The 25,640-nt window shown below is 50.6% G+C and overlaps 1 protein-coding gene across 2 annotated transcripts in view; it reads right to left on the bottom strand.

The window, feature by feature from the left end:
- The window catches only part of MCC (MCC regulator of WNT signaling pathway), a 430,278-nt gene that overhangs the window by 9,280 nt on the left and 395,358 nt on the right, over positions 1-25,640 (bottom strand). For both annotated transcript variants that reach the window (XM_007192096.3, XM_007192097.3), the window contains 3 exons: positions 16,389-16,623; positions 12,709-12,921; positions 8,468-8,568 (listed from right to left, as the gene is read on the bottom strand). In XM_007192096.3, the coding sequence (XP_007192158.3) occupies positions 8,468-8,568; positions 12,709-12,921; positions 16,389-16,623 (549 nt within the window). The remainder of the gene's footprint in view (positions 1-8,467; positions 8,569-12,708; positions 12,922-16,388; positions 16,624-25,640) is intronic.

Raw genomic sequence — 25,640 nt, 5'->3', positions numbered from 1 at the left:
CACTGAAACTGCTCACGAGGCCACCGATGATCTGGGCATTGACACATCCAAGGGTCCCTCTCTGTCCTGATCTTCCCTGTCGGCACCTTCTCCTCTTCCCCGAGCGCCTGGACTTCATCCCACTTCACCAGCTGTCTGTGCGGTCTTCTGCCCTGGCTCCTCATCCTCTCCTCCACCTCTACATGCTGGGAGTATTTAGGACTTGGGCCTGGACCCTATTTTGTATCCCACCCCTTCTTGACTTGATTCTCTCCATTCCCATTTATTTTCCTAGAAACTACCCACATGCTAAAAACTTCTAAATCTTCAGGCCTTTCCCCGGAGCTCTGGACTTGTCCTTGTGACATCTCTACCTAACAGGCATCTTCAGTTCAGCGTGTCCAAAGCAGACCTTCTGAGATGGCCTCCCCGACCCACGCTTCCTCGCTTGTCAGCGGCGGGCAAGGCCATTCACCCAGTTGCCGACACCAGTGTTCAGTCAGCCTTGACCCTCCCTTTTCCTCGTCCTCCACGTTCGCTCAGCAGCAAACCCCACCTACCAAATGGGTGCTATTCCTGCCACCACCCAGGCCCAAGCTGCCGTCATTTCTCTCCTGGACAACCACAGGAGCCTCCTAATTGGTGTTTCTGCTTCACCTTTGTACCCCGGAGTCTAGCTTTCACAGAGTGGCCAGAGGAAGTTTTTAATATGACAACTCAGATCATATTATTGCCCTGCACTTGGAATAAAGTCCGTGGTTTTACTCTGACTAAAGGCCCTGCCTGACCCAGTCTCTGGTATCGCCCTCCCCTTCGCACCCTGGAATCCTATCCATTCTTAGCACACACCAAGCTTTTTCCCAGGACAGAACCCCGTGCAGTCGGTCCCCTCTGCTTGGGATGAACTTCCTCCCCACGGCTACTTTTCCTCCTTCTCATCTCAGCTGAAATATCACCTCCTCAGAGCAGCCTACCCTGACCACCCATCTAAACAAATGTCCCAGGGTAATGACATCCCAGCACCTTGTCATTTCCCCATTATTCACTGCAACCTATATTTACTTTTTTTGGAAAAAAAAAAAAATCTCCACAGAGACTATGACCCTATTTCTTTCCTTCATGGTAGCCATTACAGTCTATAACTACTTCTCTCTTAGAAAATCCAGCCAGCGGTAACAGCTCTAAGTCCTTAACAAGGATGAAGTTATTTCTCACCACAAGCCTTAGAGGTCAGTACTATATTATTATTCTAGTTTTCTAGATGAGGCACTTGAGGCACAGTGAAGAGACTCGCCAGGTTCGCCTGCGGAGCTGGGATGCACCCAGGGGTCTGTCTGCGAGCCTGCCCTTCAGCATCTTGCTGAAGTATGCCGATTCGTAACGAGCAGACAGCTCTCTGGTGAAGAGCCCAGGCCTGTGGAACTAAGGAGGGGGTGTCCCAGATAATGATGTTCTGCAGGTGTTGTGTTGGGGTGAGTTTGCCAGGAGTAGCCACAAGATGATGGCCCAGACCTCCCTATGACCACGTTTCTTGCACATCTGCACGCTGCTGCCTTGCCCATGCTACAGCGTGCTTTGGATGTTCTCCATCACTCTGCCTTTATGCGATCCAGGGGAAGGCCTTTTCTCTGAGCTTTTGGAACATGGGGGAATGATAGGAATACAAAGAAATCTCAGTTATCCAAGCAACGCCCACCTCAACCCCCAGGACGAACATTGGTCTTTCCCTGTGCCCTCTGAGGCCGGCTCTGGAGCTCAGCCATTTATTGACATGATAATGAACTCACAGGTGCACTTTGTATTCCATTAACGTCCTGCAGACCCCTGTGCATTTATGGAAGGAATTCTGAGCACAACTTCCACTGCCCGACTGCTCTTATAAATCAGCCACATAGGAAGAATCAGCAAGTGCAAGTTTAATAAAACAGCACCTTTAAAACTAATGGTCCTACTAATAAAATGGTGAAGATTCTGCTGCTTGTTTGCTCAGTGGGGTCTCCCTCTTTAAAGGACTCCAACCAGTTCCCTCTTATTTCAATCCACTATGTGTACGGCTCAAAAACAGTATTAATCCATAGCTGCTGAAATAGGGGTCAATCAGTGCCATCTTCTTTCCTTTCATGGCCAGTTGTTCTTTCCTACAAATCCGGAAGATTTCTAGAGCTGGGCAGATATTTTTGGAACTCGGACATGGATCTGAACTCAAGGAGGCTTGCTGTGGTTTGTTCTAAGGCCCTCTGACAACCACATGCTCTGCGGGCACCGATGGACGATGAGTGGTCTGTACCATGAGGGGCACAGAGAAGAGGTGACACAGGAAGCTTCCGGAAGATGAGTGTCCTACGGGAGGGGGGGAAGAGGAGGGGTCCCCAGGTTGAGAGAGATGGGGCAGGGTGGGGGGATAAAGCAAAGGGCATGCTCTCGGAAAGATGAACTGCCTAGATGAGTCTGGACCGCAGGTTACATGTAGGGAAACATTTGAAATATGGGCTAGGAAGTTAAGTTAGGGACCTACAGATGATCTTGCAGGCCAAGCCACTGAAGGTGTATCTGCAGAGCAGCATGATCAGAAGAGTGTTTTAAGGTATTTTTGGTGGCAGAACACAAGGTGAGACTAATGGCAGAATGACCCATCAGGATGCTACTGAGTTCTGAGGGACTGAGGGCTAAACTCAGGAGAAGGCAATGCAAATGGCATGGGATGGACGGGATTTTAATGGAAAAAAACAATACAATCTGCTGATGAGAGACAGAGATAGGAGACTTCAAAATTGTAATCCTGGATCACTAGAAGAATTTACTTTTTTTTTTTTTTTTTTTTACTTTTTTTAATATAAATAGGAATTCTGAAAAAGAGGTCAATTTCAAAGGGCAGGAGGAAACAGGATTATAATTTCTGCTTTAGACATGGTGTGTTTTAAGGCTTTAGCCTGATATTCGGGGCAGATGTCCAGTGGGTAGAGAGAAATGCGGCTGAGATCACTGAGGGATCATTTAGAAGGAACAAAGTCACCAGAGTCGTACAGATGGGTAAGTCATGACCCCTGCCCCCCCCAAGGGACTCTCCTGCAGGCAGCGGAGGGTGAAGCAGGGGAAGAAGAGGCAGGCGCATAACAAACAAAGCAATGATGTGTTCTCTGATAGAACGAAATCAGGGCACACAAGAACCAAAAAATAAACAAATTTTATAGACAGGGAAGAGGCACAGTGCTGTGAGTGCCTGGGACGTGGGCTTTGGTGGTGTGAGGTCAGAGGTAGCAGCAGCAGTGAAGCCCCAGAGGCACAGAGAGGGAGGGTGGGCGGCCTGGTGTGGCTCAGGGTGGGAGGGGGCATGGGATAAGGCGAGAGTGGAGAAGCAGGCAGGGGTCAGATCACACACTTGCTAAGAAGCTTGGACACAGACAGCCGGAGTCACTGGAAGGTCTTAGGTAATGAGGTGTGGTAGGCAGAGTTCTAAAACGGCCTCCGAGATTTTGGCCCCTTAGGATACACACACCTCCCAGTTATTCAGTCATCCAGGTGCTGCTGTGAGGGAATTCTGCAGATGTAAGTAAAGTCCCAAAGAGCTGATCTTAGGATAAGATGATTCTGGGTAGACCTGGCGGACTTAGGTGAGCCCTTAAAAAGGACTGGGCTCTTCCTGGAAAGGGATTTGAAGCAGGGAAGGGATGTCATGAGAGGGAGGTGTTTGCTGCTTCGAGGACCAAGAAGTCTGTGCAGAAGGAGTTCTAGAGGCCTCTAGGAGTTACCCCTGGCCAGGAGCCCCAAGAAAATGGGATGTCAGCCCTCCAACCACCAGGAGCTGACTTTTGCCAACAGGCAGAACGAGCTTTGAAGCAGATCCCTCCCAAGAGCCTCCAGATGAGAACAGGGCCCTGGATGACGCCTTGACTGCAGCCTTGTAAGACCCTAAGCAGAGAAGCCAGTCATGCTGTGCCCTGCTGACCCACAGAAACTGGGAGCTAATGAATGGGCATTGTTTAAGCTGCAAAGCTTGTGGTACTTTGTTACACAGCAGAGGAACACTAGTGTGAGGTTACCATCAGATCTGCATCCTGTAAAGTTACTCTGTGATCCTGAGAGAGCCCCCTCTTACGGGGTCATCCTCAGGCACACACAGATGCGCTCCGGGGTCTCCTTCTTAGAGAGAGTTCCTCCAGAGTTCCCTCTCTGCACAGCGACCTTCTCCCACCAGCTGTCTTCGCTTCTTGCCTTTCCCCTTCTTAACCCACCCCAATCTGAAGTGGTCGCTTCCTTGCTTTGAAACATGTTCTTTGCTTGGCTTCTGTGTCAGCGCTGCGGGTTCATGTGTCATCTGGAGTCCCTTCCATTAGGAGTAATTCACCCAGCGGTGGAGGCCCACGGGCCGGGGCTGACCGGGGAGTTCCCACTCCGTCTCTTTGAACTCCGAGACGCCGCCTTGTGTGTCTTCGTGGATGGCCCAGCTCCACTGCCCACAGGGGCAGATCCACGTCCTCCAGATCTGGTCTCTTGTGACCACCCTAACCAGACGGGGCCCACCTGCCCCCGATGTCTCCTTACAGGGATCTGACACACAGCCCTCTCCCGGCAGCAGCGGCTCGCCTGTAACTCATCAGAGAGAGAAAAGCAAGTCTAAGTGCCCCTTCTCTGCTGCTGAGTCGGGCGCATCCTGCCCCTGGACAGAGCGGCCGCTGTGATTTGTTGATTGCCTTCACTTAGCGTTTTATAGAACCATCTGGCACTTGCAGACACAGGTGGCAGCTGCCAGTGCCCCGAAGCGCTCAGCAGAGCCCCTGGCGGGCCTGTGACTAAATGAGCACAGCCTCCTGCAGGGACAGGGCGGCCGACCTCTGCGGTGTCTGGATGGGAGCTGGAGCTGGTCCTGCCCTGCCTTGGGGCCCGGGGACAGGGGTGTGGAATCATCTGAGGCGATGCTACACGCTGCTGCTCACCACGTCACAGCCCTTTCCTGAGTCCTCCCTGTCCCTCAGCACCGAGGGCCACAGCAGCCTTACCTTTTAACCACAACGACCTGGGCTCTGTGCGTCTGAGGAAGTCCGCCCTCACCACCAGCCCTTCACGTGCCCTCAGCCTTCGGTGGACAGATGGGCGGCTGTGTGCCAGGAGCACAGGGATTCCCGTCCGCCCAGGCCACGCACACTACGCCGGGGCCAGGTGTAGGTGAGCCCACACGGGCGGGCTCAGCTCACACTCACCCGTAAGCAAACCTCTGCCAGCACGCGGGGTGGGGGTGGGGCCGGCAGAAAAGCGGGGGGCGGGGCCTGCGACTTCCCCGCTGCCTCACCTTGTGACCTCGGGAAAGCGCTGGGCCTGGCAGTGCCGGTCTCCACCCCCCGCCCCGCCCCCCGCCCCGCCCCCGCCTCTTCCGCATCACATGGACAGCACCACCTGCCCCGCCATGGCGAAGGTGAAAGTCTGCTCCTCTCAGCTGTGCTCGGGGCCCGAAGGCACGCTACGCGAATACCACGTTAAGTACGAAGAAAACTCATTTCTCAAAACTCCCTCTCCTTAACTGCATTTGTATAGTTTACTTCTTTGGTTGTTCAGTTACATTTTACTAGCACCACGAGCAAGAGAGGGATCTGGGATGGAGAAGGGTTTCGTAGCACGCAGCCTACGCAGACAACAGCAAAGACAAGGTGCCCTGATAAAAAAAAAAAAAACTCATGAGCAAGACTGGAAACCTGGTCATCCAGATGGGGTTTTATGGCAACCCCGGAGCCAATAAACCACAATAAACGTCCATGGAAGTGGAGGGAGTGAAATCAGACCAGATGGGAGGTAGCCGGTAAATGTGTGATTGCACGGAGGCCTGGTTTTGTTCCAAACAGAAGAAGGTTGGGAGCAGACACACTGAGAGAGCAGGGTTGCAGGGCAGGGGCCCGACCGAGGCTGCAGCCCGGCTAGGTGTTGGGGAGACTAGGCTGGGACAGGGCAGGAACCTAGGACCAGTGACTGGAATGTCACAAGGCACCTTCCTAGGGGCTCGCCTCCAGAAAAGACCATGCCTAGCCTCTGCTCCATCCCCCTCTCCACACCTGCTCTTCTCAGTCTGGTTCCCCCGGTCCACAGCTTCGGTGTTTGGAACCATCCTTTTCCGAGGTAGGAATATGTCTGAAAATTCTGGGAAGGTTCCCTCAACTGACTTAACCACTAGTGTGGCAGTGATTTAATACCTTCAAAGAAGGTGGCAGTTTCCACTTGATTTTTAAAAATAAAAACATTCCCAAACCTCAGCCCTTAGGTGTCTGGATTATATATCCTCATGAAATGACGATTCCACTTTCTAAGCTATATTTACAGTATAATTATGTTATTTTCCTTTTTCCTGTAGCCCTGTGGGTTCTTTCTTGGCTCCATATATCTGGGGCTTGATTAGAAATCCATGCTAAGCAACTTAAGGCTGGCTATTGGAAATCCATTGTGACTGACAGAACAAATGAAATCTCTTTATGTTTAGTCAGCAGAACCTGCATCCTGCTTGTGCCAGCGAAGGCCTCTGAGGTTCGGGGAACTTGAAAAATGCAGGGGCTTAGCTTACAGATACAATATCCAAATGGCTCCCTGTTGGAAGCAGGGAGTGGTTTGCATCCCGAATTTCTGGAGCAATCACGTCATTCGGATTAGCTGAGGGCATTTTCCACGCAGCTTCTCTCTTCCTGCCTCAAGCAAAGTGATTACCATTTAACCACATGGCCAGAGGCACTGGCAAAGTAAAAACTGAGCTATTACAACTTGGAAGGAAAGACAAAAAGTGGCAGTGAGTAAATCAGGAGGGTAGTGAGGTCCCCCACATGGCAGCCTGCAATCCACCCTCAGCCTGGAGGCTACACTATAAGATAAACAGCCCTGGCTGGACCAAGACAGCAGCCTGAGCGCACACTGTAGGCTTCCCCTCCTACCCCAAATCCCCAGAAACGATGGCAAATGTATTTTTTAAAAAATCCTCAAGCATGATGGAAACTAAGGAGTGCTCTTCATCTGCCAGAAACCATGAGGAATCATAAAAAAGGAAAGGCAGATTTTTATTCTTCTTGAAAAAGGAAACCGCAACTCAAAATGCACACAGAAGCAAGCTGCTACAAAAGGAAGAAAGGGATTCAGAGGTGCTTCAGTGAGAGGTGCTGGCCATTAGAACCGGAGGGGACCAGACGCTTGGGTCAGATATGCGGCCTAGAGACCCGTTGTCAGCCGGAAGGAATAGAAAGCCCAGAAGGCAAGCTTGTGAGCCAAAGCCAAGAAAGTCACAAAACTCAACCTGAAAAACTCACATGTGAGGAAAGTTAATACAGTAGACAAAATAACATTTTAGAATAAGTATAATAAATATCTTCAGAGAGATGCAAGAAGATATCATATCATGACACAAGAGATGATAGGTTTCATCACCAAAATAAACTCAACACATCATCCAAACACCATGATGGCTCTAGCTAAGGAATAAATGAGTGAGCTGGAAAACAGAGCTGCAGAACCTCCCCAGAACTGCACTATCCGATAGGGCAGCCATGGCCACGTGAGCTACTGAGCACTGGAAATGTTGACTGGTTTGAATCTGAGATGTGCTGCAAGTGTAAATTTACTAGATTTACAGTAGATTTTGAACATTTAGTAAAAAAAAAAAAAGAAATTAGAAGAAAATAAGATATCTCTAATATCTTTTAAAAATATTGATTTATATTTTGAAATGATATTTTGGATACAATGAGTGAAATGAAATACGTTATTAAAGTGGACTGTACCTGTTTCTTTTTACTTTTTAAATGTGGTTCCTAGAACATTTAGGACATTAGGCGTGGTTTGCATTACCTTTCGACTGGACAGCCCTCCTCTGGAACAGAGTGCAGAAGGGTGGCGAGAGTATGAAAAGTTAGGAATATGGAAGACAGATCCAGAGAGAAAGAATAGAGGGAAAGAAACAGCCGCAATAGAGGAAAAACATCCAGCAGTGAATGAACAATGAGGCCGTCTGATTGGAAAGAGCCAGAGATGGGGAGGGATGCATTCTCACTGCAGCTAGAAACAAGATAAAGATGCCTGTTTTTTTTCTTTTTTTCCTTCAGTCAACTTAATTACCTTTATATTTGAGGAATACGATACACGTATAAAGCAGCCAAAGAAATTGTTAAAAATTCCCTAAAGATCCAACAAAATTTACTTGCAATATTCCATCCCAGTGATATGAAAAGATGCCTGATTTGTTCCTCACCATTTAACACAGTCCTGAGGTTCTAGCCAATGCCACAACAAGAAAGTACAGAAAAAGGCCTCTTCTACCTGCAGGTGAAATGACTGTATATATTCTCCCCGTCATTCCCCTTTCTGGCCTCCAGGTCTGGGCAAAAGAAGCCCGTATGGGCGCCTCCTCCTTCCCAGGCAGCCTGTAATGCTCCACGAAGAGCGGACGTCAGCGCGGGGAGAACCTGGCACCCAGCCGTCGCTCCGGGAATAAACTGCCCGGCGGGGCTGTGAGCAGGGCGCTTACCGACGGATGGCGTTGGCGAACTCCGCGGCCAGCTCGCTGTCGCTGCACGCCGTCCTCAGTTCAGCCAGAGACAGAGCTGGGGAGGCAGCATCCGCAGACTCCTGAGGACGCAAACACAGCCGGGTCAGGTCTGGAGCCAAGCCGAGGGCGGCCGGAGGCAGACGCGGGAGGTGACGGGCAGCGGCGGCGGCGGCGGCGGCAGCTCCGCCCCTCGTCCCCTCGACGTCCGCCGGCTGCCCCGCGCTCTGAGCGCTCACAGGGAGCCGCGCACTGGGCTGAGCCCGCTACACACATGTTCTCTCATCTGATCACCGTGACGATCCTCTGAGGCAGATACTGTCATTATCCCCTCTTTGCCAAGGAGAAAACTAGGGCACAGGGAAGTTACACTGCCCCAGGTCACCAGCCGGGATACGGTGGAACCAGGATGCCAACTGATGCCAGGTCAGTGCCCTTCACCACTGGGTTAAGCCTCTGGTAGCTCATAAAAGTGGGAAACACATGTGAGTATCCTTGGGTCGTCCCTCCCTCCATCCCGTGTCCCCTGGGGAGAGAACCAATCTTCCCTAGAGTTAGGGGCTTTACTGGGTTCAGTGTAATCATCTCGAAGACCCAGGAAAGGAGGAGGACGACAGAAGCACACAGACACAGGAGATGTGCATTAGCATCAGACAGGAGCTCTGACACCACCTAAACCAAATCCTCCCCTTTTACAGAGGAGGAAACATAAGAGCCAGAATACCTAAATCCTAAATGGAGTTAGGACGATTCACAAAGCAATGCTCACACCCCTCTGGGGACGGCGCTCACCTGATAATTTGCTCAGCAGACATTTACAGAGGGCTGTACAGCCCAGGCTTGAGAATAAAAAGCCCGTGAATTGTTAGGCTGAGACAGAATGTAAACAAAAGGCTGTATCGTGATGGAATGAGTGCTTCCAGGAAGTACGAACCTGGTGCTAGAAATCCAGGTGACAGGGGGCGCTGGGTCCCCTCGGCCCACTGGTACTGAAACGCCACCACACGGGGCTCCTGTGGAGGAGCCCGCTGCACCTGACCTCCCCCCACCCCCGTGCTCCTCCAGCTCTGCTTTCCCTTCCTCCTCTCTGCCTGGCGACCTGCAGACCCGAGCCCCCATCCACCAGCCCCGGAGTCTCTCCAGAGTCCAACACCCTCTTCTAGTGTATACAGCGATTCCCCTTGGGGTTAACATTTCATAAGACTCCTTAAGGACAAGGGACAGCTTTGTCTCACCCAGTGCCCTTCACTGAACACGTCTGGTAATCTCTGTTGCACACAGACAAGAAGTGAAAAAACCTAATGTCACTTGGGCAAGATCTGGGACCCAGCTTGTTGGCTGGAGGGAAGTTTTAAACCAAGCATGACACCACCCCCTGCCTCAGAAGTGAGAGTGGATGTTCTAGACCCCAATCTGGCCTGCCACCTGTTTTTATAAAAGGCCCACAGGGCAAGAATTGTTTTTGTTTTTAAAATCGTGGAAAATTCTAAGGAATATTTTGTGATGTATAGAAATCATATGAAATTCAAATTTCAGCGTCCATAAATGAAGTGTTAGAACACAGCCAGGCGCCTTTGTGTCTGTATGGTCTCTGCCTTCACCGTACCATTCCGCAACGGCAAAGTTCCGTAGTTGCAGCAGAGCCCACATGACCCAAAAATCCTAAAATGTTAACAGTATACCAGCCTCTGCTCCAGACTGCTTGCCTCATCCAGCAACAAATAAGACCAAATGAATAGCCCAGAAGGGAGGTATTATTGATATAGTAAATGGATCTAACATTTTTTAAAAAATAAATTTATTTATTTTATTTTTGGCTGCGTTGGGTCTTCGTTGCTGCACGCAGACTTTCTCTAGTTGCGGTGAGCGGGGGAGGGGGGCTACTGTTCGTTGCGGTGCACGGGCTTCTCATTGTGGTGGCTTCTCTTGTTGCAGAGCGCAGGCTCTAGGTGCGCGGGCTCCAGTAGTTGTGGCACGTGCACTCAGTAGTTGTGGCTCGCGGGCTCTAGAGCACAGGCTCAGTAGCTGTGGCGCACGGGCTTAGTTGCTCCGCGGCATGTGGGATCTTCCTGGACCAGGGCTCGAACCCGTGTCCCCTGCATTGGCAGGTGGATTCTTAACCACTGCACCACCAGGGAAGCCCTGGATATAACTTTTGAAGGACAAAATAATCAGCTTCTTCTAATTTCATTACCTAACAACACAGAGCACTCTTATAAAGCTCCTTACCCTAATGTAAGAAAATAAAAATAAAAATAAATCATCTGGCCTTTTCCATCAAAGAGGTTTCTGTTCTTTGAAGCCACTGCACGAAACACAGAGCTTCCCCCACTCGAAATAAATACTAGGAACCAGAGGGATGCTCAGTCCCTGGGCCTCTGGCAAGAGCCTGACTAGTCCGTTTGCACCACTCCCTAAGGGTGCACACACAAACGCTGGGGCTCTGTTTCTCAGGCTCTGTCCCAAAGTGACTGCTAACAACCTCAAAAGGCTGAGCACAGATTCTGAAGCTGTTGGCACAGAACAGAGCCCCAGGTCCTCCCGTGTGAAACAGCCCTGCAGGGACTGCTGCTCACCACGATCAGACTCCCCGAGCACCCGGCACGTGGTTTCAGGGTGCACCCGCATGGTGACCTTTCCAAAGCTCAGACTGTGTCACCTCACCCCCTGCAAAAGCCCCTCAGCGATTCCTCCCCATCCTCAGGACGGCACAGCCGGCTGGCCTCCCCAGCCAGTGTATCGACTCCTCCTCCCTCCAGGCTTTGCCCTTGCCATTCCATTGGCCTAGGGTGGACTTCCTGGTCTGCCCTGGCCCTCTTCCTCAGGCTAGCACCCACTCTCCACGGGCTCTCAGTTCAGGAAACCTGTCCCGAATCTCCAAATCTGGATTGTGGGTCTGGCCTGTGGCCTCCGCTTGCACCGGGCGTTGATCCTTGCACCCAGAACATTGTGTCCCTGCGTTGTGATCATCTATTTGCCCATTCCAGGGCAATCTAAACTCCTGGAATAGCCTCCAGCATCTTGCCTGGACCAAATCACATCCATCACATGAACGGATGACTGAGAAGCAGCTGGGGCCTCAGGAAAGTGGCCCAGCTGGGTACCATGGCTATGGACTCCCTTGGTGCCCTTGTAGGTGAGAGGCGGGCGAAGGGTAAAGGGTAGCTGTGGCCTCTGTGGAGCATGCGTCAGTTCTTAGCTGTTTAGCTGTTTCTTCACTGCCACACAATATCATCAAGGTGCTTTCTTCGCAGGTACACTACTCTCGTGAAGACATCACTGCATCTGGGCCATGAGGGGCCCCTCATTAGACCAGCCGAGTCAGCATAGGCCCACAAGTCCTGGGCCTGAGACAAAGTGGGGTCAGGAGAAGCTGGCGTTTGTTAGGAACAGAAAATCCGACGCACAGAATTCCAGCTGGGACGAGGGATATCTTTCTTTAAAGTCTGGACTATTTTTTTCTCCAGTGCAGTGTTTGGAATCATTCTGAGATAGAGGATGATGGAATGAGCTTGGATTCTAGGAAAAAAGACTTGTGGGCTAATGAAAGTGTGAGTTTGCAAGATGATATCATTGACAGCCCACTCTCTGTGATATCCTCTGGGTAATGCAGGGCTCGCCTTCCACCTTCTCTGCCTCATGATGCTTCCGACCTCCCACCTCTTGGAAGTCGAGGAGGAAACAGACGAGAGGAGGAGTGGCCGTCAGCCAAACTGGGGTCAAATCCCGATTCTGCCATTTACTAGCTGTGAGACCCCCTCAGTTCTTTTAAACCTCATTATCCTCATGTAAATGGGGATAACTCTTCTTTCCTGAGAGTCCTGAGACTTAAGGGAGATGATACGTGCAATGATCGGGTACAGAGTGATCAACAAACGATGGTCAGTGTGTGACGCGGGATAGAAGGAAGAGGTGGAACCAGTATCAGACCCCTGGACCACTGCACAGATCGCTCCCTGGATAAGACTGTGATCTGTGAAAATGCTTCAACTGGATGTAACAGTTGAATTGTATGTAATTTTAACTGTACGTAAAAGTGAGATTTTTTTAAAATGTGGATTTGGTTTCTTTGCACGCAAAATGTCACCTTCTTCCGAATTTCTAGAATGGCTTTCGGTTCCTATGCAAGTAAGGAAGCTGAGGCAGCAGGGTGGTGAGGAGCGCTGGCTGGCGGGACCGGGGCAGGTGGTGGGGCCCGCGCCCCAGGGTCCCTGTCCCCCTACCTTGCCGGCCTTGTCCTTGCCGCCGCCGCCGCTGCTGGTGGAGCTGAGGGACCGCGTGCGCTGCTCCTTTTGCTCCTCCACCTCGGACTTCAGGTGCTCGATGTGCACCAGGTAGGCCTGCTCCTGGGCCTCCCGCGTGCTCAGCTTCAGCTCCAGGGCCTTCTTCTCCTTCTCCAGGAGGTAGAGCTGGGCCTTCAACTCCGCCATCTCCTCCTGTGGAGCACAGAGCACACGGGGCGCGCCCACGGGGTGAGAGCAGGGCTGGGCGGGGGAAGGGGGTCTGCAGCTACCACCCACAGCCCAGAGGGAGGTAGCACTGGGCAGCTGGGGAGAACATGACCCCGAGGAGACTAAATGGCTGTCTCCGCACATCTTAAAGGACTGACTCGTGCACCAAGCCATGCGCTTGTCACCCTGCACCAGAACTGAGATCAATGGGTAGATGTTACAGGCAAGCAGATCTTGGCTCGCTATAAGGAAAACCTTTCTAACAATTAGAATACCCCACGCCCACGTCCCCAGTGGTCACATCAGCCATGATAGAAACCAGTTTGCTGGCAGGCAGACGCTAACCTTCATCAAAGAGGTTGTAAAAGGGTCTTTCATATAAGGCTGGGTCTGACTAGGTCCCTTCCAATTCCCATTTCCTTTTCCATTTTCCATAGCCCCAATCCACATATTTAATCACCCCTGATGGCAGTCTGGGGCCCTGAGCTGTACCAGGCAGCTGGGAAGCGTGCAGAGCAATGATACTGCCCCCAGCTCTTTTCCACTTTAGGCCCCAAATGAAACGAATCGAAACAGAGCCCTTCCCAGGTGACTACTCATCAGGTAACTTCTTAAAGTATCTTAAAGAAGTCAAATTAGAGTTTGCTATGGAGAGAAAGAAGAGACTCCCAAATGGGGCCGTGCTGTGCTGGGACCAGGGCCAGGTAACAGTGGTAATCACCAGCATTTATTGAGCATGTAACACTGTCTTAAATGTTTACACTAAGTAACTCACTTAATCCTCCCAACCTGAGGTAGGTATTATGAGTATTTCCATTCATGGAGGGGAAGCTGAGGCATGCAGAGGGAAATCCACCAGCTCAGCCCACAATTACTGGGTGAACTGTGAAGCCCGAGTTTGAACCCAGGACGTCTGGCTCAGAGCCCAGGTAACCACCAAGCTATACTCCCCCTCCCCTGTCCCGCTTTCAAGGTGAGCCCACGCATGACTCTTGTCCCTCACCTCTGCTGGAGGGCGAGTCCACCACCCCATGACCACCCGGTCAGTCTCCCCAGCTATCTCCATCATCTTCCTTCATAACACTGAGGCACTGCCTTGAGAGGGATTCACCAAGGTCACCCCCGAAGTGACCCTCCTCTGAGGTGACAAGCCACAGGCCTGCTGTGCTCTCCTGGGTAAGCCAGACCCGGGGAGTAGATGTTCTCACCTCCAACTTGGGGAAACACCTAGAGGGTACCCACCACGGCTAGTCATACTCAGGGCTGGGGGCGTGAGCCATGGAGAAGGCAATGTGCCGAGCCAAGCGACCACTGGAAAGAAGATGCCAAACCCTTCCTGACAATGACATAGAACCAGGATGAAAGGTGTTTCCATACCCTGAATCTTCTCATCTTTTGCCATCAGAAGCCGGATTCTGAAGGTTCTGACAGCACTGCATCCTGAGCTAATGTGGACCGTCATACCCAGAACAACCACACACACACAAGCTTGAAAGAAGGAAAGATGAATCCATGGGTGCCAGAAACAAAGCAGGCACTCCACCCAAGAGGAAAGGCAAGGTGGCCACAGTGCCGGCCACCTGAGGCGTCAGGCAGGTAGGGAGGCCCCAGGCCATGGGCAGGGCAGACAGCCAGGACTGAGACCCCCCCGCCACAGGAGCCAGGACTCTCCAAGTGCCGCCTCGAGAGGAGACGAGAAGAGTTCCTTCCTGTGGCGAGGAAACGTGTCATCACTCAGGCTTCGGGGAGGAACAGAAAGAACAGCCTCTTCTGAGGAATCATGTAGGCATGAGGCATGTGTAGATATGCTGCAGGAATCCTCAGCCAAGAATATAACAAAAACTAGCCCTAAGCCTCTGAAACCCACGGGTCCCAACAGATCTAAGGACACAACCATTTACAGGGACATCTCCACCCAGGACCCGTGGGACCCCACAGAAGACACAACCTCCACCAAGGGTGAGCTGGCATCCACGCTCTCCTCCCAACACACACACACAAAGAGAAAACGGAAGTGAGTCACGGTGAGGTAGAATCGGCATTTAAAGAACCAGAATTAACAAGGAAAAAGACAGAAAATAAATATTTAAAGCAATTAAAGAGAAAAAGGAAGAGGAGTCACAATGAAAGGATGGGATATTCAAAAAAGAAGAGTGGGTCTGAGAAGGAACCAAGTCAATCATCTAGAAATCAAAAGCTGTTTACTAAAGACCAAGTACAAGAAGTGAAAAAACCCAGAACACTTGAGTCTCTCAGCAGTTGTAGCCTAGAACAAAATGGTGAAATCCGACAAAATCTGCAGCAGTGGACTTGGTGTGGGCAAGCACACAGCCTTGAACACGCTATTAGGGACATGCAGGGAAGGGAGGTGACTGATGTTTTTCTTCAAAAAACTCCTAGTGAGGAAGCCCAACGGCTGCCCATGCGTCACGATATTATGGATTCTCTCCCAGCTTTTTATAATTCCTATTTTTTTTGGAAAATTTCTCTGATGTGTACACACTTTATTTGCAAGTAGCAAAGGGAATATGAGAGCTTTTATTTCACCAAAAATATCTTTCCTGGCCAAAATAACACTGAATTTATCGCACAACATATTGGCCTGAATATAAAAGAAATCCAGAGTCTTTGGCCAAAGGAAACATGATGTTTGGAAGAAGTAACGGAAGGGCAGCTTCACAGTTCATGCCACAGGGTGCAAAGGCCCACAGAGAGGGGAAAAGGCACCGCGGTTACGGACACAATGCCCGGCTCGTGGGCAGTGAGAGGGGAAATCAGCCAACGTCGCATGAGGATTCCCTAGCGGGAGTCAAGTGAGGGTCTGAGCTGAGAGGGTGAGGCCAGTATCTGACCTGAATCCGCTGCCACGGCCCAAAGTTCTCCCAGGCTTCACCCAGACTCCAGCTTGAGCAGCCACCGAGGGCAGGGGTGTGCTGAGCAAGCCACCCCGGAGGGTGACAGGGATGATGGTTATCGACGCTCCACACAACACCAAAGGGACAAGGGGGTCAGGAAACCAGGGCTCTTGTCCAAAGGCCGCAACTGGCCTCGCCCCGTTCTCCCCACCTCACCTTAACATCCGCATCAACCCGGGAAGCACTTGCAAGCGTTCTGGAGACCAGGGCTCTTTTCATGTGGACAGAGGCTGCTCCCCGCCCTGCAGAGGTCTCTCCTGGCTCCTCTTGGAGACGAGGTGTTCCGTTCTGGCCTGGGACCCCCTGAGGTTTCTCCAGTGCTCAGCTCACCTCTCCAGGACCACATCCAGCTCAAGTGACCCCCAGACATACTGAAACCATCCCTGCCTACACATGAGGCCCTGCCTGTCCTCCAGGGGAGAGGCGGCTGACCACGGATGGGCTGACCACTTCCGAGAGGCCTTTCTGTACTTCCTCCTGGTGACAGCGGAGTGAACGGGACCCGGGTCTGAGAAGAAGAGCCCCCCATGCGGATACCTTCATGGCCATCAGCTCCTGCATCAGCACCGCGTTTTCGAGGTCCAGCCGCTGGCTGTCTCCCCGGGGCTTGACGTCGTAGCTGAGGGGATCGATGTGGATGCTTTCCAGCTCCAGCATGGTCAGCTTGACCGCGGCCCTGTCATTCCTGAGCTGCTGGATATAATCCTTCAGCCTCTGTTCGTCTTCCTTAGTGAACTCCGTGTCGCAGCTACTGGCTGTGGAGCTGGTTGTGCTGAGAAGACAAAGAAAACCCATCGCATTTCCAGTCATTGCCAACAGGTCTTTTTTCCCTCATTCTTCTCCAGACCCTCCCCTCTCCAACAGTATTTAGATGGTAATCCAAAAACAACAACAAAGAAAGCATTCTTCATGGCACAGTAAATTGATACCACCTTTTGGGAGAGAAATGAGTATGAAGAATATCAGAAAATGTTTACACCCTTTAAAACAAGGTGCGGACCCTAGAAATGAAGTCTAAGGAAATGATTCCACAGAAGCAACAAGATACACACGTACAAAGATGTTTCACGGAATGCAAGGTTTAGTGAATTATAGTACATATCAAAAAGAAGGACATGATGTGGACATTACATTAATAATTGTGGCAATGGTGGAGAGAGTTTGAGTGAGGAAATAGGATGAAAAATATGTCATAAAAGTAGGTGTATATATGGATAGGACTTTAAAAAAGGGATATGTTAAGGGAACAAAGCAAGGTGAAGAACAAAATACCTACGGCATGATCTACAGATTGTGTGTGGGTGTGTGTGTGTGTGTACACATATGCACTGTGCACGCACACATCCCAGACTGCTGACAGCAGTCCCCTGGGGGTGGGAGCTGGAAGGAGTGGTAGTGATGGGGGACCCTCTGGGTGTGTAATATTGCCACAACTTAGAAAGCAGGGTGCCCCCAGGCCTCGAGAGCTGTTCCTCTGTATCATGGCTGAGTATAAAGTCCACCACAGGGTCTCAGGCTGGTCCAAGGGGCCCTTGGCCACCCATGCTGAATGGTGACCAAGCAGGGGCTGGCAGTTCTGAGGAGCACCTAGGGCTGAACCCCGGGAATGTGGTGGTCCATGAAAGTTTCTGTGGGTTCCAGAGTACCATGGAAGGGTGAGAACCACAGGAAAACAGGCTTGGTGCTCAAGACGGTTGAAGGCTGTCCCCACTGGCTCAGAATGAAGCCCAGTCTACCCAGTTCTCAAGCACTTGAGGTCAGCATGCACCTACAGCGGTTTCTCGGGACCCACCTACACTTGACGTAGCCCTCATGGAACTGGCTTTGGAAAGATGGCAGAAAAACAAGCAGGGGCCCATTTAACTCTCATCACAATAGTGCAGGTCAGCATTATCATCTCTGTCTTTACAGATTTGGAAATGGAGGTTTTGAGTCATTAAGTAGCTTGCCTGGTCATGAGGATGGAAACTGGTGCAGCTGGACTTGGGCCACAGTCTCCCCATTCCACAGCCCTGTCTCCCCAAGATTCCTGTTGTTGGAAGCTGTGCCAGGAGCAGGGACTGGTATCCATAGGCTGTTGGCTGCCCTGAGGCCAGGCCTGCCCTCCTCAGCTCACACTGGAACAGGGGTAACAGGCCAAGACCCCAACACAGCAGATGCATCTCCTCCCCATAACCTCGATGTGACCAACGGCCATTCCACTCTTGTACGTGACATGTTATCAAGAAGTCGAGGCTTCCGGGAAGAGAAGGGTGAGAAGAGATGGTAGGTCATGCACATAAGGAAGAGAACTTCCTAGGGCCTGGGGTGGTCTTCAGGTCAGTGAACTCCTGCCAGGACCGGAAGCTCCCAAGCACCACAGACTCCCTGCGGTCCCTACCATCCTTCACCCCCCAACCCTCATCAGGACAGGTGGGCTGTTCCTTAGAGATAAAGGTAGCAAGATCAGTCTGACCAACACACAACACCTTTTCAGAGGTTGTGATGGCTAGTTACACGTGTCAGCTGGGCTAGGCTATTGTGCCTAGCTGCTTGGCCAAACACCCCTCTTAGATGTTGCTGTAAAGGTATTTTTCACATGTGATTGACATTTAAATCAGTAGACTGGGCTTCCCTGGTGGCGCAGTGGTTGAGAATCTGCCTGCCAATGCAGGGGACACGGGTTCGAGCCCTGGTCTGGGAAGATCCCACATGCCACGGAGCAACTGGGCCCGTGAGCCACAACTACTGTGCCTGCGCGTCTGGAGCCTGTGCTCCGCAACAAGAGAGGCCGCGATAGTGAGAGGCCCACGCACCGCGATGAAGAGTGGCCCCCGCTTGCCGCAACTAGAGAAAGCCCTTGCACAGAAACAAAGACCCAACACAGCCATAAATAAATAAATAAAAATTTTAAAAAAATAAAAAAATAAAAAAATCAGTAGACTGAGTAAAGCAGATGACCCTCCGTAATGTAGGTGGGTCTCATCCAATGAGTTGAGGCCTTAAAAGAAGAGATGGAAATCCCCTAAGGAAGAAGAAATTCTGCCTCCAGACTGCCTTTGAATTCAAGACTGCAACATCACCCCTTCCTGGGGTCTCCAGCCTGCCTGCCCTGTAGATTTAGGACTTGCCAGTCCCCATAATCAAATGAGCTAATTCGTTAAAATCAATCAGTCAATCAATCAGCCTCTCCATCCATACACACACACACACCTGTTGATTCCGTTTCTCTGGGGAACCTGAATACAGCGGTGCTGCCTTTACCTGGGACCCAAGCATCTTATACGCTTTGTAGATTTATAGGTAGCACAACTCAAACTCTCTGTACCTAGTTCCTTATCTTTTTTTTTTTTTTTTTTTTTAAAGTAATTCCCTTTTTATTTATAAATTTATTTTATTTATTTTTGGCTGTGCTGGGTCTTCGTTTCTGTGCGAGGGCTTTCTCTAGTTGTGGCAAGTGGGGGCCACTCTTCATCGCGGTGCGCGGGCCTCTCACTATCGCGGCCTCTCTTATTGCGGAGCACAGGCTCCAGACGCGCAGGCTCAGTAGTTGTGGCTCACGGGCCCAGTTGCTCCGCGGCATGTGGGATCTTCCCAGACCAGGGCTCGAACCCGTGTCCCCTGCATTGGCAGGCAGATTTTCAACCACCGCGCCACCTGGGAAGCCCCTAGTTCCTTATCTTTAAAATGAAGGTAATACAGTACATGCTTCCTAAGGTTGTGGTGAGGATTAAATGAGGTAAAACGAAAGTGTTTGGAATAGTGCCCAGCACACGGTAAGCACTCAGTAAATATAGCCATCATTCATTCGTTCAAGAAATATTGGGGTACTTACTGTGGGTCACTTTCCTAGGCCCTAGAAAAATCTCTGCCTTCATGGAACTCATATTCTAACAGGGGAGACAAACAAATAAAACAGACAGCACATCAGACAGGGAGATGTACCAGGGAGAAAAATGACGCAGTTATGGGGATCACAAAGAGGGGATGCGGTGATTCTTCCAAATAGAGTTTGAGGAGTAGACGTGAAGAAGGTGAGAAAGGGAGCTATGTGGGTATCTGGAGGAACAGGGAGCCAAGCAGAGGACACAGCAAATGCAAAGGCCCTGCGGCAGCAAGGCCAGCTGGCCAGCAAGAATAAGACTATGGGGCTTCCCTGGTGGCGCAGTGGTTGAGAATCTGCCTGCCAATGCAGCGGACACGGGTTCGAGCCCTGGTCTGGGAAGATCCCACATGCCGCGGAGCAACTAGGCCCGTGAGCCACAATTACTGAGCCTGCGCATCTGGAGCCTGTGCTCCCCAACAAGAGAGGCCGCGGCAGTGAGAGGCCCGCGCACCGCGATGAAGAGTGGCCCCCACTTGCCGCAACTAGAGAAAGCCCTCGCACAGCAACGAAGACCCAACACAGCCATAAGTAAATAAATAAATAAATAAAATTAAAAAAAAAATAAAGCAAATAATTAAAAAAAAAAAAAGAATAAGACTGTAGCTGAATGTGGGTCAGCCAGGGGAGAGGGAGGAGAGCTGGTCAGAGAGGAGGGTGTGTATGTGGGGGTCAGGGTGCCACGTCACATAGGGTCTCATAAGGGCTGTGTCTTCTTCTCTAGAATTAGACTCAGAAGCCACTGGAGGGTTTGTAATAGAGGAGTGACATGATCTGCCTTCCATTTTAACAGGCTCCCTCTGGCTGCTGTACTAGGAGAGATGCAGGGAGGCAAGGGCAGTGGCAGAGAGACCTTTTGGGGGTTGCTGCAACAAGCTTGGGAGAGACGGTGGGAGCTGAGAAGGCAGGAAGGAGGTTAAAAATTACTCATCATCAATGTTATGTGTTCTCAAGCTGTATTTTAAAAAGGACGAGATGGGACAAGCAGCAATACCGTCCAGTTGGAACACTTCAGGTGCAACTGCATAAAGAAACAAAGTAGCCCAAGAGAAGCATGAAGGAGCAACCGGTATCGCCAGCAGAGGGCGCCGGGGAGCCAGCGGGGGCTTCTGAGGATGACAGCTGCCCAACAAGAGAGATTCATCCTAGGGAGGAAACAGGGTCCCTCGCTCAGGATCTCAGCCTTCTTCGGTAAAGACCTGCTTTGCAAACAGCTCGGTGACAGGCATGCCTTACACAAAACCATTCAACAAGACTTGGAGCTTGCCTTCATGGATTGTCAACACAACGTGGAGGGACATATGCCTAAGTTTCCACACATGAGCCACAAAATTAGTGAACTGAAGCGGTGGCCCTGTTCACGGAGCATTGCACGGGGCTGAGTGTGGAGATGCGCTCCCAGGCATGACGTGTTTAGACAGCGCGGCGCTGGGAAATAGCAACACTGCTCTTCCAGTGAGTGGGGAGGAGGCTTCAGGTAGGAGATCCTTTCCCGTGAAGCTGGGACCCAGCACGAGAGGTTCACTTTACAACTGTAGTCCTTCTTTTCATTAGAAGTCGCTTTGGAAAATTTTAAACATAGAGAAAACGCAGAGCTAAACCAATACCTGGGTGACCTTTTTGTCATATTTTCTTTGAAATGCTTTTTTAGAAATATAACATACTTGAGACACCCTTTGATTTCCTGTCACTTAAAAAAGAAATTTCATGCAAATCAAAACTACAATGAGGGGCTTCCCTGGTGGCGCAGTGGTTGAGAATCTGCCTGCCGATGCAGGGGACATGGGTTCGAGCCCTGGTCTGGGAAGATCCCACATGCCGCGGAGTAACTAAGCCCATGAGCCACAATTACTGAGCCTGCGCGTCTGGAGCCTGTGCTTCTCAACAAGAGAGGCCGCGATAGTGAGAGGCCCGCGCACCGCGATGAAGAGTGGCCCCCGCTTGCCACAACTAGAGAAAGCCCTCGCACAGAAACGAAGACCCAACACAGCCATAAATAAATAAATAAATAAATAAAATTAAAAAAAAAAAAAAAAAAAACTACAATGAGGTACCACCTCATGCCGGTCAGAGTGGCCACCATTAAAAAGTCTACAGGGGCTTCCCTGGTGGCGCAGTGGTTGAGAATCTGCCTGCTAATGCAGGGGACACGGGTTCGAGCCCCGGTGTGGGACGATCCCACATGCCGCGGAACGACTAGGCCCGTGAGCCACAATTGCTGAGCCTGCGCATCTGGAGCCTGTGCTCCACAACAAGAGAGGCCGCGATAGTGAGAGGCCTGCGCACCGCAATGAAGAGTGGCCCCCGCTTGCCACACTAGAGGAAGCCCTCGCACAGAAATGAAGACCCAACACAGCCATAAATAAATAAATAAATAAATAAATAAATAAAATTTTTAAAAAAAGTCTACAAATAACAAATGCTGGAGAGGGTGTGGAGAAAAGGGAACCCTCCTATGCTGTTGGTGGGAATCTAAGTTGGTATAGCCACTATGGAAAACAGTATGGAGGTTTCTCAAAAAATCAAAAATAGAATTACCATATGATCCAGCAGTCCCACTCCTGGGTATATATCCAGACAAAACTATAATTCAAAAAGACACATGCACCCCTATGTTCACAGCAGCACTGTTTACAATAGCCGAGACATGGAAACAACCTAAATGTCCATCAACAGATGAATGGATAAAGATATGGTATCTATATACAATGGAATATTACTCAGCCATAAAAAAGAACGAAATAATGCCAGTTGCAGCAACATGGATGCAACTAGAGATTATCATACTAAGTGAAGGAAGCCAGAAAGAGAAAGACAAATACCATATGATATCACTTGTATGTGGAATCTAAATTATGGCACAAATGAACCTATCTATGAAACAGAAGCAGAACCAGGGACATGGAGAACAGACTGGTGATTGCCAAGGGGGAGGAGATGGGGAAAGGGATGGAGTGGGAGTTTGGGGTTAGCAGATGCAAACTGGTATATATAGAATGGATAAACAACAAGGTGCTACTATATAGCACAGTAAACCATATTCAATATCCTGTGATAAACCATAATGGAAAAGAATATGAAAAAGAATGTATACATATGTATAACTGAGTCACTGTGCTGTAGAGCAGTAATTAACACAACACTGTAAATCAACTATACTTCAATAAAAAATTTAACAAAAATTTCAAAACTCAAAGGACGGTAGAAGCTAGAGTTCTTTAATTATTCTGCAGGCCCTGAAAGGATAATATGTTGGCATATCTTCCATTTAGTGGGACTGGTGTTCCCCAGTGGTTGTCAAAGAGCAGTCGTGGGGCTGGCCACGGCAGCATCCCCTGGGAACTTGTTAGGAATGCATGTTCCCAGGCCCCACTATCCAGACTCACAGAGTCGGGAACTTGGGGGTGGGGTGGGGGGGTGACCAGCCATCTGTTTTAATGCACTCTCCCGCTGATTCTGAGGCACAGCCTGGTTTGAGAACAACTGGTCCACCCCACAGGATAACTGGGCATTTGCCAAGTAGCCTGTAAAGTAACGGCACCCCATCACAAATTCTCTAGGGACAGCCACCGTGCTCTTGCACTCACCTGGTGGGTACCAGTGATTCTGAGCAGGTCTCTGACATCAGGCAGACCTGAGTAAACATCCTTCCTCTGCCAATGCCTAGGGTTATGGCCCAGAGTAAATCACCGAACCTTTCTGGGCTGTGACAAAGTGGGGATACTAACAGTTCCCATGTCACCAGGCTATGGAAATGAGACAATGGGTCCTAAAGCCAGCAGCCCACCCACAGCACTTGCTCTGGGCGGGGAGGAAGCACAGCTGTGCCAGTGGCCCCGAGACACCCAACACCAGGCTCAGGGCCTCCCTCCAGGGATGTCAGCCACCTAGCAGGTCCTGCAGAAAACCACCCGTCTGGGGGGAAGCAGAGCAGCAAGTGTTGACTGGACTTGCAAACCCCCAGAACTGCCTGGGAGACACCAACGTGGAGGGGGCAGAGGCTGCCAGGCTTTGGGGGGTCCTGGAACCCTCTAGGGCCTGGGGCCCGATCCCAGGCCAGGTGGGGAAGGCTTTTGTTTCACCATCTCTGCTGTGGGTATAGTTTTAAGAAAGGAAGAAAAAGAAAAAAGGACAAAAGATCTCCCTCCACTGATTTTACCCCTGCGGGAAGCTCAGAGATGTAAAGTGCTTTTCCAGGGGAAAGTTTAATTTCAAGGTAAGCACCTAGCCCCGCTGCCCCTCTCCAGCTTCCCTCTCTCCCTTCCAGGACACCAGCGGGGAACAGATGAGGCGAGGTTAATTACAATTCTGCTTTGTGCTCTTAATGGCCCACCGCGGAATATGATTATGACAATGGTAAGAGGAGGGGAAGCCGCGGCCTTTTCTCCGGCCTCCTGCAGACAAAGGCGGTGTCGGTCTCCCGAGGGCCTGCCGCCGGCTGCCGGCTGCCGGGCTGGGGTTAAGTCATCCATTAACTCTCCCGGCTCAGAATGCCGGGTGAGCTCAGTTGTCAAGGGGGAATAAATCACTTTCCCAGTGGGCCGAGTGACTCCTCCTCTCCAGGGTGAGAGGGATTGCGGGGAGGGCTTGCAGAGGAAGCAAACCCCAGCTGGTCCCAGCATTCTGGGGCCGCACATTTTTGTCTCCTCCCCTGGTTTTTCGAGGAGCTGGGCCAGGTTGCGTGGGTTTCTCCTCGCCATGACGGTCTCTGCTTGCGCTCCCCTCGGCTGGCTCTGCTCCGCGCCCGTTAGTTGCCAGCTGACCTGTCTGCTCACCGCGCACGAGTGCACACTGGCCAGCCTGGGGCAGCCCACCCTCCTGCCTGCCCTGTTCACAGTGGGACGCGGACACAGCAGTTTATTTAAGCAGCCGTCCATTTCAAATGTCCTCTCTTCTGCCCCTCTCCACCATGTCCCATCCCTGTTCTCAAGACAACTCCCCATCCTGCTTTTAGAAGAAAAATCCTTTTTTCTTTTTTTTCAGCTTCCTCATCTTGTCTCGGCAGAAAGAGAAAAGAACAGATCATTTCTTTTGCCTTGAAAACCAGATTTTTCCTGAAGTTTTTATCAATGCCTTTTACCTGGCCCCAGTTAGGATCTCATTTATACCAAGGAGGAGCTCATTTTCAGAAGGAAAGTGCCACCAGGGGGCCTTCTGTTGGCTGAGCATTTTAAATTTATTTGAAGGAGGGGGTCAGGCCAGTGACACTCAACCCCACTCCTCTAAGCAGAAGCTTGGGCCTTGTCAACTGCCTGAATTTTTCAGTGTTGCGCTGGGTATCCCCTCATGGCCCCCTACCTTTTCTTTCCTGACAATTCTTTGTCACATAGGACTAAAAGTACTCAACACAATCCAAACCTCTTAGGTCTGAATGCTCTCAAAGGATTATCAGAATTCTCAAGGAGAAGCAGTTTGGGGAGGAAAAATTATCTAAAAAAATACAGTTGACTCTTGAACACCATAAGCTTGAACTGTGCAGGTCACTTATACGTGGGTTTTTAAAAATAAATACAGTACTATGTTTACGATGGGGGCCAGGGGAGTCCGTGGTGGGTCCTGGAACGAATCCCTGGTGGATACCCAGGGGATGACTACATGGGTAGGGGAAATCTTCTGCCAGATAACTGAAGTCCTCAAAAGCTGCCTGGTTCCAGAAACTCAGCTGACAATGGAAGGCAAAATGAGAGACACATTTAGGAGACGGATTCTATTCCTGCACGTCTTTATATGGTGCCGTTACGGCATCTCTAAAACAAATATTAAACTGCTCCTGATTTGGTTGCTGGTAACACACCAAGAAAGACACCATCTAGACCTGACACCTATACTGCTGCTAACAATTTCTCTGACATTAAAAACATTAAACATTTTACAGTCGGCACTCCCCATCTAAGAATTCCGCATCTGCGGATTCAACCAACCGCAGG

This window comes from Balaenoptera acutorostrata, chromosome 2, assembly GCF_949987535.1.
Source record: "Balaenoptera acutorostrata chromosome 2, mBalAcu1.1, whole genome shotgun sequence".
Lineage (NCBI taxonomy): Eukaryota > Metazoa > Chordata > Mammalia > Artiodactyla > Balaenopteridae > Balaenoptera > Balaenoptera acutorostrata.
This window is presented reverse-complemented; position numbering and strand designations above follow the sequence as displayed.